The sequence below is a fragment of the Semicossyphus pulcher genome, unplaced genomic scaffold (assembly GCF_022749685.1).
Source record: "Semicossyphus pulcher isolate SPU_LCO1_2020_fin unplaced genomic scaffold, fSemPul1.0.p SCAF_14, whole genome shotgun sequence".
NCBI classification, from domain to species: Eukaryota; Metazoa; Chordata; class Actinopteri; order Labriformes; family Labridae; genus Semicossyphus; species Semicossyphus pulcher.
In genome coordinates this window covers 19874345-19889393 of record NW_027211648.1, presented here as the reverse complement: position 1 = coordinate 19889393, position 15049 = coordinate 19874345, and the positions used below count along the sequence as shown (strand labels likewise).

The 15049-nt window shown below is 42.2% G+C and overlaps 1 protein-coding gene across 1 annotated transcript in view; it reads left to right on the top strand.

Annotated features, from left to right (window-relative positions):
- The window catches only part of LOC138590792 (SR-related and CTD-associated factor 8-like), a 30734-nt gene extending 16499 nt beyond the window's left edge, over positions 1–14235 (top strand). The window contains exons 3-20 of the mRNA XM_069661151.1: positions 4521–4565; positions 4796–4957; positions 5261–5417; positions 5537–5664; positions 5777–5953; positions 6041–6120; positions 6274–6394; positions 7370–7501; positions 7600–7709; positions 8208–8401; positions 8498–8598; positions 8926–9039; positions 9226–9382; positions 9711–9841; positions 10053–10194; positions 10275–10313; positions 10447–10671; positions 10843–14235. Coding sequence (XP_069517252.1) covers positions 4521–4565; positions 4796–4957; positions 5261–5417; positions 5537–5664; positions 5777–5953; positions 6041–6120; positions 6274–6394; positions 7370–7501; positions 7600–7709; positions 8208–8401; positions 8498–8598; positions 8926–9039; positions 9226–9382; positions 9711–9841; positions 10053–10194; positions 10275–10313; positions 10447–10671; positions 10843–12854 — 4227 coding nt within the window. The 3' untranslated portion in view covers positions 12855–14235. The remainder of the gene's footprint in view (positions 1–4520; positions 4566–4795; positions 4958–5260; positions 5418–5536; positions 5665–5776; positions 5954–6040; positions 6121–6273; positions 6395–7369; positions 7502–7599; positions 7710–8207; positions 8402–8497; positions 8599–8925; positions 9040–9225; positions 9383–9710; positions 9842–10052; positions 10195–10274; positions 10314–10446; positions 10672–10842) is intronic.
- The last annotated feature ends 814 nt before the right edge of the window (positions 14236–15049 follow it).

The following is a 15049-nucleotide window of genomic DNA, read 5'->3' as shown; positions in this document are numbered from 1 at the left end:
AACAAGATGTTTCCTCTCCCAATCCACATAGTGACTGTGTTAAATACATAAACTTAACTAGACTAATTAACACATTTTGAGATTTTTAGACAGAAATATTTATTTGCAGTTGTTTTTTTCTTCATTTTATACATTTTCCACTAAAATGCCATCTTTCATACGTTAATTTTTATTTTCTAATGGACTTTTGCCCATTTTGTTTCATAATGTGGGCTTACCATGGCAGCCAATATCATGCAACCTGTCTGTAAATAAACGCAGTACACAAGCCTGCACAGGCATAGCAATCCACCTCTCCCCTAATTATCCAAGCTGGGTTGCGAGCGAAAAACATCGCTATTAATATCTGTCATCATAGTTATGATGATCAGGCATTATGATACAAACCATTGAAAGAGTTAACGTTTTACTGGAAGGATGTATTTATAACCAACACTTCCTTGCTAAACACGAGCCCTTTTTAAACAGCATTTCCTCCTAAAGAAAGACCTGTCATTACGTCAGCTTTGCTTTTTTACACTGAACCAAACAACAGTGGTATAGTTCTGCGTCTGTGTGTGATTTTTGATAGCATGCTGACTTTGTAGAAACTGGCATCCATATACACCTCTTGGTGAGACAGACAGTTTTTCTTTGTCATTGTTTACGGTCAGATGTTTGGACTGGATTGTTAGCTTCGCTTATTTGCAGATGTCTGATAGAGAGATCAGTCGTTAGCCAATGGGTTCGGGATTGTATTAAGAACAATAGGTTCTACCTCTTTTGCTCCACACACTGGTTTCTTGTGTTGAGCCAAATTGTGCTGAAACTCTGTAGTCAGTTCTACTCAGACCACTTATGGAAACAAGAACGTTTCAGATACAAATATGCTTGTTTACTGCCTTCAGATACTGCATGTATATGCAAAATCTGTTTATAGAGATAATGTGTAGTGTGACTTAACATGTTGTGTTTACCATAAGTCAGCCGCCTATGCTGGTTAAGTATATTTGTCTCAATGTGCTACACCAGTGCATTGAGACAAAAAGTGACCATCCAATTCTCAAACTGGTTAATGCACCATTAACTGCGCCACCAAGCAAATAGCCTTTTGGTGGTCCTGTGCTGTTTGGACCACCAAAATATGCAAAATTGGTGCAAATTCAGTGTTGATGAGCTTTAATGCAAAAAAAAAAGGAAAAGGAAAAAAAAAGTCAGATTTACAAACACCATTGTGTTAGCCACAAGCAGTTTGAGTAAATTGATTTGTCTTTGGAGAGTTGTAAGCAATTAAAGCAAAGTATTTATATGGGGTGTCACAACAAGACTTTACAGGGATCATTGAAACAATTCCACCTTTGTATGAACTACAAAATACAATTGTATGTAAACAGATAAAAGATTTGACAATCTCCTGTTAACCCTGTCCCCTCGTTTGCTTTTCCCTGCTTTTATCTCCTTAGTATTAGATGAGTTCATTTCCAACTGGTTTATGTCTCGTGCTAATGTTTTTATTGAGAAGGACTTTTAAAAGAAAGCATCAGTCCCCTCGAGTTATTTGTCTCAGACCTTGAAGTTATTGACAATATTTCAAGCTTTTTTAAGTCAACTTATTACCAAGTTGTGATCTGTATTACTGGACACTCATAGCTTGCTCTGAGTTGATATACATAACCTGTAAGATGCATTTTTTCTAGACTGTGTAACTTTTGTAAATACAAAGCAGATGTAGGTTACATTTTAAGCGACAATATAGTGTGATGGCCATTGCAATTGCTATAGTCTGATGGGCATTGCCACAGTGTAGTGTTTGCAAGTCTTCAGACAATTTTTGCATTTGTATTCTTTCACCAGTGTCCCTTTTCTGAACATTTTTAATGCTGTTGTTTCAGCTGATATTTTTTCCTTGACTGTGTATAGTTAAAAGCTTATTACTATTGTAAAAAGCTTCAACTTCAGAGATCTGAGCAAGGTGTTTTAAGATGTTTAAATTCCTATTTCTCCAATTGATAAGCAAAAGGTTAAAAAATGTTAAGATGCACCAGTTTAACTTCAATCCTATAGTACCTATGCACAGCATGTAAAGAGTAAGCACATAATTTCACGGCTCACTGCCTGAAATGCTTACATAGTATATTGTGAGAATGCCTTCAAGTGCTGAACAGATTTTTCAGCTGTTGCATCTGAACTTTAATTGAAACGGCAATATTCCATTAGATTCATGATTTTTACTCTAACCTTGGCTGCTCAATCTCCTGTACTTTGACTCCATCTACTGGCTGATTGTACAACTTCAGCTTTTTATAAGAATGTAATGTGGCAAAGACTGAGTGCTTAGTTCTCTGAAAAAATAAATTATAACTAAATGCCTCTTCAATTTCAAGTTCATTAGTAGGACAAAATATGTTTGACACATTTTAAAGGGCCAGATATTTGCAGCTCAAAAAATTGTAGCTACCATGTCCACAGCAGACGGGATGGCCCTGTTGCAATGTTCAGAATCATCTCTCTATATAGGCAAACAAATTCAAGTTGACACAGTTGTATTCTACTACTGATACACAGATATGGAGATCTGGGCCTTTTATTTTGCCTGTATCTTAAGTGGCTGCTGTAGACAAAGTGCAACAGTGCAGTTTCAGTATACTAGTCTCACTGAAATATACCTGTCCAAAATCATCATCATCAAAGAACTAAAAGACTACATTTAAATTTAAATGCATACATTGCAGCATCTGCACAGGTTCATCATGCTTCATAGATTAAAGCTGTAGAGAAACATGGCTGGGCAGAAAGCTCCATTATGATTGGCTAATTTTGTTATTTTTCACATGAAAATGGTGCAGCCTGCTCTGCTTTTTCCTTCTCTCTCTGTCACTCCCTGCACTATAAATATACATACTTTTTAAATAGATCCTTGATACGCTGGGTAACTAGTCTGTTTTCAAAAAATGTTTTCGCTTGGTCTTTAATTTATGGCTGAACATAGCTTTGAGCAGACACAGCCAGTATAAGAAGAGTTCCCAATCTGCCAGTTGTCACTTAAAAGGTCTCTACTAGGGATGCACCGATCGATCGGACGCAGATGAAAATCAGCTGATATTGGCTCTAATTGGCCGATCACTCCAGCCGATTGTGTGACATAAAAAAATGATAGCCACTTTCACGCACAACACAAAGCAGATTAATGATTTTTTTTTACACAGTGACAGCTAAGGCAAAGAAAACACTCTGTTGTGCGTAATCAGGGGAGATTGCTGCAGAGGCGATTGTCATTTGGTTTAGTGATAGACTGATTTATCGGTCGGCCGATTATTGACATTTTGACATAATAGATTGCACTCACACTTCTAATTTATCAAATCGAAGGACGACTTCATATTTTTCTATCATTGCTAAAAATAATTCCTTCATTGTCGGAAGTACAATTAGATGAGATCACCCACTGCAGGCATTATACACACATGAGCCTGTTGTTAAAGGGCCTTGTTTGCACTTGAATGTCGACCATGTTTTGACATAGGCCTAATTGAATATTGATTTTTGTTTAACTGTTTACAGAGAATGGGTTCATTAGTTCTAAAAACTAGTCTTTAATTTACTGGATAAACAAAGAATTTCTACATTCTCACGTTTCTAAGCATTTGGGTTTTATTATTAATTTCAATTTTTTTGCCATTGTTATCCTTAACATTGTTAGGTGTTTGTTTCAGAACTGTCTCTTCTGGACACAGTTGATACAGAGAGCCCCTTTACAAAATTTGAGAGCCAATATATTTGTTTATTTGCATTATAGGTCTACATATGTGCAGCACACTTAGTTGTTCTGAACAGTGCAGTTATCAACTGCGATGGCTAATAAACACAACATCATAATGTATACATTTCTCCCTCTGTGTTATGGGTTATATTCTTAGGAAGGTTGGAAAAATGCATTTAAATCAGTGATCAGATCGGTGATCAGCAGATCTCACTATGAAAAAGCCCTTTTGTGGAAACATGTCTCTTACCAAATAGACATATCAAGTGTGTTTTAACAGGTAGCTTGTAGGGACTTAATTTGTGGAGTCTCCATGATAAACAGAGTTTAGTTTTGTTTAGATGACAGCTACATCTTTTGGCATTTTCAGACCAAAGGAACCTTGTCATACTTGTAAAAATAGCTTTGACCATGAGGTTGTCTTACTTATCATTTTTGTGTGTTGCCTTGCTAATAACAATCATTGTTACCTCAGTTTTCAGCCTGTGAAAGTATGTAGTTCATGCGGGGACTCCCTAGTGGCCAGTTCCTCTCAGGTGGTCCCTTGAACTGTTAAGTCCAAGGAGGAGTTTAGTTGTTGGCAAGTTTTGAAAATTCCACCTATTTTGCCCTGTCCTCCATGACTTCTGCAAACACCTATTGAGATCTTCTGCTGAACCCAGTGGCTAGCATGTCTGAAATCCCAATATAATCATGTTAGCCATGTGTTTTCTAAAATCTACTCTGAGATACTGCTGTTTAAGTGACTCAAAATGTTTCCCTTCCTTTGCTTCTTTTTCAGTTCTACAAGCATGTTGTCCAGAGTGTGGAGAAGTTCATACAGAAGGTGAGCTATTGAAATGAGGATTTGAGGAGTTAAACAATACTGAATGTGCCATTTTTTTTAAAGCATTCCTGGACTTTAAAGTATGATTATGAGGGGAATACAGTAAAAAGAAAGTTTTTCCCTTAACCAGTCACAAGGACATGTAAATAATGGCAGATGTCGCTAATTTATAGATTATTTCACTGTTATTAAAATATCCTAACACCAGCCGTATGTTTCTGTATCAACAGTGCAAACCAGAATACAAAGTCCCTGGGCTGTACGTCATCGACTCGATCGTCAGACAGTCCCGACATCAGTTTGGAACGGAGAAGGATGTTTTTGCCCCACGCTTCAGCAAGAATATCATTGCAACGTTCCAGCACCTTTATCGTTGCCCTTCAGATGATAAGGTTAGACAGTTTGTAATAGGTTTTTGGTAGCTTGTCATGGTGTCATCAGAGTTGATATAAGACCCCTTTTATACAGAGTATTCCTCAGTTTAACAGGAAAGTGTTCTGAGGATTAAATCTGGGATTGACAATGGGCAATGGACTTTTTGCATAATTGTTATTAAGTGAGTGAATAATCACTGATTTAATGTGTGTAGTCGATAAATAACGATTTTAACCTCTGGCAGTGTAAAGAAACATCCCGCTCAAGGCATGTCGCAAGTCTCAAAAAATTGCTTTTGTCGTCCTTGTTGGTGTTTCCAGAGTAAGATAGTGCGAGTACTGAACCTGTGGCAAAAGAATGCAGTCTTCAAGAGTGACATCATCCAGCCTCTGTTGGACATGGCTGCAGGGATTCCCCCTCCCAGCGTCACACCTGTCATGCCCAGCAGTGCTGCTCCAGTCAATAACACTACACCTGGTAAGTCACACAAGTAGCCAACCCCCCTGATTTTATAGTCGGACGACTTGTTTGACACCACTATGGTATATGTTTATCTCAAGGTCGATACTACAACACCTCTTTCTCTGTGTGTCCAGGTACCCCAGCTACTCCGGCTACCCCAGCTAACATAGTACAGGGTCTGCCTGACTGGGCTTCCCAGATTACCAACACAGACACCGTTGCTGCTGTTGCACAGATCCTACAAAGTCCCCAGGGACAACAGGTTAGTGAACATTTGTATCCAGTGTCTGAGTTGATCAGCAATCAACTTAAAAATGTTTCTTATGTTATACCTTGTTGGTGTATCAAATACCCTGTATTATGACCCATTGTAGCTGCAGCAGCTGGTACAAAGTCTACAGATGCAGCAGCAGAAGCCCCAGCCGTCCCTGCTGCAGGCCTTGGATGCTGGCCTGGTGGTGCAGTTGCAAGCTCTGACAGCTCAGCTTACAGCTGCTGCTACTGCCAACAGCCTCAACCCGCTGGAGCAGAGGGTCTCCTCTTTTAATAAGGTAATAGTGCCGACAGCATCAATAATTTTACTAGTCCTTGCTTCAGCAAATGTTTTCTAATGCAAATATGCTGTCTGTTTCTTGCAGAAACTCCTGGGACCTTTTGATTTTGGGAATGACTCTGAACGTGGTGAAGAATCTAAAAAGGACTCGTCATCATCTCAGCTGTGAGTTCATTGTCTTTTATGTTGAGTTTATTATTTTTCTCAAACTAAATGTTAATTGTGATAAATAGTCTTTTCACTGGGTTTAATGGTAAATGGACTGCACATATAGTTTACCACCTCTACTCATGTAACCTTGCTGCTGACCACTTTCAGGCCCATGGTGTCGGAGCCAATAAACAGCTCCCTCTTCCATCAGCTGGCTGAGCAGCTACAGCAGCAGAACCTGGAGCAGTTTCAGAAGCAGCTCTTAGAGCACCAGCAGCACCAACAGAAGGTAGCTACACACACACACACACACATTGTACAAATACAGATCACTTATTTCCTGTAGTGTTTTTAGGTCTGATGATGTACTCTAGCTTGCTGCGGTTTAAAAGATAAATATTTTCTCTCCAAAAGATGTTGTTAACCACATCAGATAGTAAATAGTCTGAAGTTGTTTTACAAGCAACGTTTTGGTGACCAAATAGCATAAAGTAAAAATCTGCAATCAAATCAACTAGGTTAGTTAGCTGCACATCCTATAGCAAGGGTCATCAACTAGATTTGTCCAAGGCCAGATTTTTTCTAAGCAGACAATGTGGGGGCCAGACTCTCAAAAAATAAATATTTAGGCCTAATTAGCAGGGTTTCCGTTAGAAATAAATCTGTGCCAGTCCACTTGTCCTTTTCAATGTTACGGACAAATGAGTGAAATTACGGTAAAATATTATCTGCATTTATTTAGCTTAAAAACAATTGATAGGCAGGCTATCAAGGGCGTAGAATTGGGTATGGAAATTAGTCAATTGTCCCTACTATACTTTTGTCCAACAATTAATATATGATCCGTCTAATGTTGCACTTTTAACCTTTCAACCTGCGGAGGAGTCGTGCATGAGACATCCATCACTCTGTCTGTCACTGGTCACGGATGACTCTCTCGTTTTAATGCCCTTTTATTTAAGTCTCATCTAAGTCTAACTGGTGCACAGGGTGTAATTTAAAGTCTGTAGTAACCTTCAGCTCTAAGTCGGACATAACGTTACACCCAGGAGTACTTCTGAGGGTCCGCACTTATATACCCCAACGGCTGATAAGTAATAACTCTTCATCCCCACACACCAGACTATGTCCCTAACATCAAAAATGCCTGTTAAAAGAAACATAATCTCATCATGGTTATGTGTTAATATGCCAGACTTTCCTGCATAGATGTCTTGTTGATTAAAGACACTTTATATGTGCAACACTCTTTCTATTCTTCTAGGCAATGAGCTTAGAAGGGCAGGACTCAATCTTTGGACAAGACAACTCAGTTGCAACGGCTCAGAGCAGCAGTCAGCCACAAATTCCTGAGCAAGAAAACAAAGTGGATGACTCCATAGACAACCAACAGCAGGTACGCTTGGCCAGTGAACCAGCAACAGAAATTTTCATAGTAATTTACACCTTTTATTTTCTGTGAAGACTGCTGTTAAAGGATCTGACTTTTTTTAGGACATGGATCTGGACGAGGGCCCTGATGGTATGGAGGAGGAGATTTTTGATGCAGATGAGAAGAAGATTGCAAGCACACGTTCCAGAACGCGCTCAAGGTCACGCTCTAGGTCAGTCCTGCTGTTATCCGGTCATCATTTTATGGATTTCTAAATGTGCCTGGAATTTCTGTGTAAATGTGTCTGTTATTCAAGTCAAAGATGCTTGGATCTTTTAACCTTGTTAGAAAAGTACTGATTGTTGCCTTTAAGGCCAGAGGTTGCAGTTCTGTTACTGCAGTTCTAAGTAACTAGATGTTACTTGTTCCGAATGGAAAATGATGTCAATGTTAAAAAATCATTGTTGTATATTTAGTTAAATGGGCTTGATTTATTTTTAATAATTGATTAAATTAGAACTGCAATTATTTGACTATAGTAGCTTATGATACTAGGTTGTTTTAAACACTGGCATGACACTTAAAGTAGTACATTTGTAAAGTGGACAAATGTTAATTGCAATTATGACCTTTTGATGTTTAAACAGAGCAAGTCTTTGGTACTATGCTCAACATGACAATATGTCAAACTAGACAGAATTTTCTAAAGTTTTGTGTTTTCTTCTTATAGGTCTCCCAAGAGGAGAAGGTCCAGGTCCCGCTCCGGCTCCCGCAAACGAAAACATCGCAAGAGGTCGAGGTCACGCTCCAGAGACCGAAAGAGGAAGTCATCACGGTCTTACTCGAGTGAAAGACGCGCCAGGGAGCGCGAGAAGGAGCGCCAGAAGAAAGGACTGCCTCCTATACGATCCAAGACTCTAAGTGGTAAATGGAAGTCGTGTGAAAGTCATTGTCTTCTGAATAATTATTGTTCTCTGCTGCTCTAATGAATAATTATATTTCTCCCCTTTGCTCATCTAGTGTGCAGCACAACTCTGTGGGTGGGCCAGGTGGACAAAAAGGCCACTCAGCAGGACCTCACCAACTTATTTGAAGAGTTTGGCCAGATTGAGTCCATAAATGTAAGTAGACTTCTCCCCTTCCTAAGCCTGAAATGAAGATACAGCATGTTTGCCAATTCTTTGATTTTAAAAATGTGATGTCTGTCCTATGTACTTCAGTAAGTCATTAACATGCAGTGACCTGAAGCTGCTGTTAACTGTCTGTCATATTTCTTTATTATACTCTCCCATTTTTTAATTCTGTCATTCCTCTAGGCTACATGTTCTTACTCTCCTTCATCAGTCACACACTTAAGTCGTTTCCTTACCCACTGTATGGTCATGTTATGTTGTTTAACCTTCCCATGTCCTATGTAATGTAATCTGTGCATATGTGTGTGTCTGCAGATGATCCCTCCCAGAGGCTGTGCCTACATCTGTATGGTCCACAGACAGGATGCATTCCGCGCCCGACAGAAGCTCAGCACCGGCTCCTTTAAGATCGGCTCCAAAATCATCAAGGTATGCATTACCTTTATAATTTGATTGACTGTGTTCTCATTCTCCTTGTGGGTTCTTCTAATGTAATTTTCCATTGACCTCCAACAGTAAATCCTCAAAGACACTTTAGCTTTCCAGGCACATGGATCCTTGTACACTCCCAGAAATGACTTTCTTGACCTTCATGTATGTGTGTTTCTGAACCAGATTGCATGGGCTCTGAACAAAGGGGTAAAGCAAGAGTACAAGCAGTTTTGGGATGTGGATATGGGCGTCACATACATACCCTGGGAGAAGGTGAAGCTGGATGACCTTGATGACTTTGCTGAAGGAGGAATCATTGACCAGGAGACAGTTAATGATGGTGAAAAGAAAAACATTCACTTATTATATTCTTTCTTTGGTACAATGCTTGTTTAAATCTAAGTAGGATACACAAGCGAGAGTACACACATATGATGACAGCAAATATCCAAACACAGACACGCTTAGCATTTGATCACCTAGTTTTTTTCTCCACTTCCTCAGTTGTTTGTCTGGTTACACAAATATTTTAAGATATACCATTGGGATCCCCAATCCTGATGGAAAAATAAAGTCAAAGATTAAATTGGAAAAATACACCTAGACTTTGAAATGTTACCAAAAAAAGTGGATGATTGTTTATAACTTTGTTTTCCTGTTTTCTGCAGAGTGGGAAGCAGCCAAGAATGCTGAGACAGTCAAGGAAGTTACTAGTCTGCCTGTAAGCGCTGAGACCACAGCAGCATCTAACAGCCAGACTGAGACGTACAACCAGCAGGTCACCATGATGCCTGTACAGGTACTGACTCAATCTGTGGATGGAATGCAAACACTTCTATTTTTGGATTTGAATCGTTACATTGCAATAAGTAGGACTTTCTTGATAAAAATCCAGGGAGTAGTGATGGAGGCTTGGACATGGTCAGGAAGTTGTTTACCATGTAACTTGGCCAAAACCTTATTAACTTATCCATGTTTTGTATGTGCTCTCTCATATTTCCCCCATACAGCTGCCAGTGGCCCAGGCTGTTCCCAGTGCAGTAGGTTTGGTACCTCCAACCTTCCCTGTCGCTATGAGCATACCTCCACCAGGCTATGGGCCACCACCACCCTTCATAAGGGCTGGCTTCAATACCTCGCAGCCTCCGCCAGGTAAATGATACAGACAGTCATCTAAAGATCAGACCTAAAGAATTTCACCAGCTTAAGCAAAGCTTTTTTCTCTTGTGCAGGTTTTATGCAGACAGCGGGGATGGCCTCAGCCACTTCTTGTAAGTATTTATGACCCACTACCCTTATAATTAATACATGCATTAAGTTTTCAAAATTATCATATCTTCTCAGGTATCAAGTTGGAATGTAATAGCTTGGATTAAATATGTTCTTTCCTGTAACCACCTTTAGCTCTAGTGCAGCCTTCAGTGGCAAGCAGCCAAGAATCGATTAAGGAATCACCATTCGGCGCAATGATTCCTCCGACCAGCTCTTTACCTGGTGGCTTCATGGCCTCAGCCATCCCTGGAGCAGGTGTGTTCAACCCAGTGGGAGTCCAAACTCAGCAAGCCACCAATGACAAGACAGCACAGTCTGCAGAGGGTATGGATGCTGCTGCAGAGCTTACACTGCAAGGTGAAGAAATCACATTGTGTACTGAGACCAATATTATTTCAGGAGGATATTTTGACCATATCTTGCATTTTCTTTTTAGCTCTATTTGTTTATAATAGTGATTATAAGGGTTACTGTTATTTGTCCCAGAAGAACTAAACATTTACTTCTGTCATTGTGTTTTGTACCCAGGCATGCAGAATGCAGTCCGCAGTGGGATGGGTCTCCTTGGCATGCACCCTTCATCCCTCACACACCCGCTGCATCAGTCTGGTCTGGCTGGACAGAGGATGCCCGGCCTTTTGCCTCTGGATGTGCGACCTAATCTCCTCCAACCTGGGGCTGCAGCCCGCTTCCCTCTCCTCATGCAGCAGGGCCCCGCCCAGCAGGCTGCTGGCCTCCTCGACAGTTCCCTTCAGGCTCAAGCCCGTGCCAGGGCTCCTTTCTCGCAGCTGGACCCCTTCAATAGGGCCCCTAACTTAGCTAATGAAAATGTGTCCAAGACAGAAGATGAGTCATCTGGAGCTGATGAGGGCAAAGACCAAGACTACCGCTTCCCTCCAATGGAAAAGCAGAGCACTGGCCTGCTGAGGACCCCTCCACCAGAGCACAGGGAGCCCCTTGGAGGTGGTGGTGGAACAGGAGGTGGTGTAGGAGGCAGGCCTCCCTTACTCCAGACCCCAGGGACTCAGCCAGCCAGAACCAGCCTAGTTGGACGTCTGCAGGCTCTTGCAGGCTTCACTCCTGATAACCGCTGGAACCAGACTAGAGGGGACTTTGATGAACGGGACAGTATGCGAGGAGGGTTACAAGCCCCAGGTGGTCCAAAAGGCTTCCAGGAGGAGCGCCCCACACCTGGGCAGAACTTTCCCAACCGCTTTGACAGCCGTCCTGGGACAGCTGGAGGAGCCGCTGGAGTTCCAGGAAATGCTGGAGCTGTTGGGGGGCCACAGGCCTGGAATCGTAGTAGTAGTGGTGGTGCTGGAGCACCTTTTGACAGTGAACTACATCAAGACCTAGATGACCGAAGGCGCCCGTGGGACAGGCAAAGAGACAGAGATGAAAGAGATTTTGACTTCAGGAGGGAGATGAACGGTAACCGTCACAGCCGAGAGAGAGAGCGGGAGCGTGAGAGGGAGAGAGACAGGGAGCGAGGCCGAGACCGCACCAGAGAGCATGACAGAGACCGCGACAAAGAGAGAGACCGCGAAAGGGAACGTGAACGTGGGGGCTGGACACCTCTTCTCCCTCTACCTACACCTCTGCTCCCAACTCCACCTCTAAATCCCAACCTGTCCCTGAATCAAGGCAAACTGCTGGGACTACTCAAATTGAACCCCCAGATTCAGCCCCGATTCCAGTCCCCACTCCAGCCTCAAGCTCAGGCTAAGTCCCCTCTCTTAGGTCTGAATCAGCCGCTGCCTCAGGCTCAGATTAAGTCTCCACCACCATCACAAAGCCCAGCAGCTGTGCCAGAGACAGAGTCAGAGACCCCAGCCCCTTCTGAGACGCCTCCAACACAGTCACCCACCCCTGCCCAATCACCTGACCCATCATCTGACGACAAGAGTCAGAGCCCAATGACTGAGGCTCCCACTCAGGCAGAGCCATCACCAAAAACCGAGACCCCTCCTCAAGCAGAATCCCCACCCCAGCCCATGGCCCAGTCCCCATCCAAAACCTCCGCTTCTCCTGATAATGAGACCCTTAGCCAAGCCTCACCGCTGTTTGAGGCCTCAACCCAGGAATCACCTGTGGCCTTTGCTCAAGCTGCAAGCCCCCCTGAAGAGACAACTCACTCTCTGGAGGAGCAGGAAAGCCCACAGAAGGATGAGGTGGAGTCACAAGAGGGAGCCTCCTCACCCCAACCCCAATGGGTCAATGGATCTGGGACGGACAATAGCACTGTGGCTGAACCCACACCTGAGGCCTCCCTTGAGCCCTCCCCTGAGGCTTCTCCTGAACCCACTCCTGAGGCTTCACCTGAGCCCTCTCCTGAGCCCTCTCCTGAGGCTTCTCCTGAGCACTCTCCTGATCACACTAAAGAACCCACCTCCGATTTGGTGCTCCCTGAAAGTGAAGTGGAGCAGCCGCAGGAGCAGCTTGCCTCTCCTAAGGACGTAGACAATGAACAGAGTGAGCCCATGGAAGAAGCTGCGAGTCAGCCAGTGGTAGACACTGTCACAGACACTGAGGGGACATAATCATCACTCAGTAGGTAAAAGATCATTTTGTAAAGTTGTCTCTTCTTCTCTGTACTCATGTCAGCAAACCACCACCACCACCACACGGGACATGGCGAATACTGACTCAGTTATTGTCTTATTACCAATAACAAATGATTTTATCTCTCACAAATACCAGTGTACTTAAATAGAAGGCTAATTAGCTGATTTATTGCTAGACAATTTTGTTTGTGTTTTATTTCCTTTTTCCTTTTTTAAGTTGTAATGCCACCCCACCCGTTTTAAGTAATCTAAGCTTGGCGACTTTTATTGAATTGCCTACCAAAATGTTTCAATTGTATATGGGGAAAATGAGCTTTGACCTTCCTATGGAAGAGAGTAAGAAATCCTGGCTGTTCGACAATGGACTGAACGCAGTTCCACACCATACTTTCAAAACAGCAGTTGCTGGCGCCGTTTCTGTCTCCTCTTCTTTTAGAACGCTACTGCAAAGTTTTCAATGAATGCTTTTGTGGTGTCTTAAAATGCTTTCTGTTTCCAAGCAGAAAAGGTCGCCTGCATACAGCGAGACCAGTACAGCTGCTTATAATTGGAATAAATTGAGTTTTTTAAAATGAAAATATGAAAATGTGTCCCCAAAATAAATGTCTGTAATTTGTTTCCAATTATACAGTAAACACAAACAGAACATGACATGCAAGGGGGAAAAAAGAAAATGACCAGAGGGATGTTCTTATGTTGGGTACATATTGTTTTAGTTTGAAATAAACATGCTTTGTCTGTTTAAAAAATGCTTTAGGACTGTTTTCTGACCCAGGACCAGTGGAAACTCAGACTGCTTTACACATTGTGTGCTGTCACTTCAGTCGATTTGATGATCTCGTAACTCAAGTTGCTGCTATACCATCCATCCACAGAGCACTTTGTTGGATGCAACAGTGGGACTTGTAGTTCTTTAGTTTCTGATGACTTCTGCCTGTATGTTTCCCTAAGCTTTTGCTGGGTGACTGTTGAGGATGGGATTGTGCCTTTTTGAATGGATTTGTCGTTCATGATGCTACCCAACACTACTGTATGATAAACACCAGACTGTGCTGGCAACTCGGTATCAGACAGCTCTATGAATACAAAGCAACCTGCACAGAATTGACTGGCCTACCGTTTGAATGGTAGCTGGGCAGTTTGTACAGCACTCACCTAGAGGAGAACACATCTATTTACTCCATCGTTCTGTGCATGCAGGCCTGTAGCCAAGTTTTAACCTTCCTGTCTCTCTTGTTCATTTCATACTTGTAGTGCTTTTCTGTTGAGACATACTGCTAGAAATCCATAGTCTGCTGTTCTCTCAGACCAAATGTCTACTACAGGAGTTGTGATGTTGAATAAACGTTGAAGGTGCATCAGACTTTTTACCCCTCCTATTGTCATGAATCCTGGCTCCGGCCAATCAGACGAACTCTTTCGCACTTATACACACTGGAATTCCAAACTGGGATAACCCTATTGCACTAGTACGCACGTCAGATACATTAGTAGTTAAAATCAATAAAAAGCCATCTAGACTACAGACACTGACTTTTTGAGTTCACTAACTTTAAAGAGGCCATAACATAAAAGCTCTCATACTCTATATCACACCTAGCAATAAAGGTGTAGATATTCACCCAATGCCCCTATTCCAAAGCAGTCAGATTGTGCCTAATCCAAGAAAATGGCACATTCACAAGGGATAGTGTTTGTATTAAAGCAGCCATCTGGCTCATACATCAAGAGAAAAAAAGGGCAAGAAGGAAATACACAAATAAGCAAGATATTTGAGTTGTAGGAGAAGATGCTTGCCACCCCCCACACCCCCACCCCTACCCCTCAACCCCGCACTGCCAGAGCCCAGCTGCTACAGGCAGAGGAAGCGCTTACTCAGCACACACTAGCCCCGAGCTCCTCTCTATACTCATTTATGGCCCAGCTAGTGTCAGAAAACACAAGCAGGAGGATTTATTTAAACAAACGCGTACATCGCGGCATGTACTGATGCTGTTTCAGCATGTTCTATTTTTATAGAGAGAAAAAAACTAGCAGTAGCTCAATGAGCTGCATAATGCCTTTACCTCCAATTACACCTGAGCTTAGCCCACTAATCCAAACATTAATACACCGGAAAATATATTTCACAGTTTGGCTCTGGATTTAGCATCTAGAGACAGTTAGGGGAT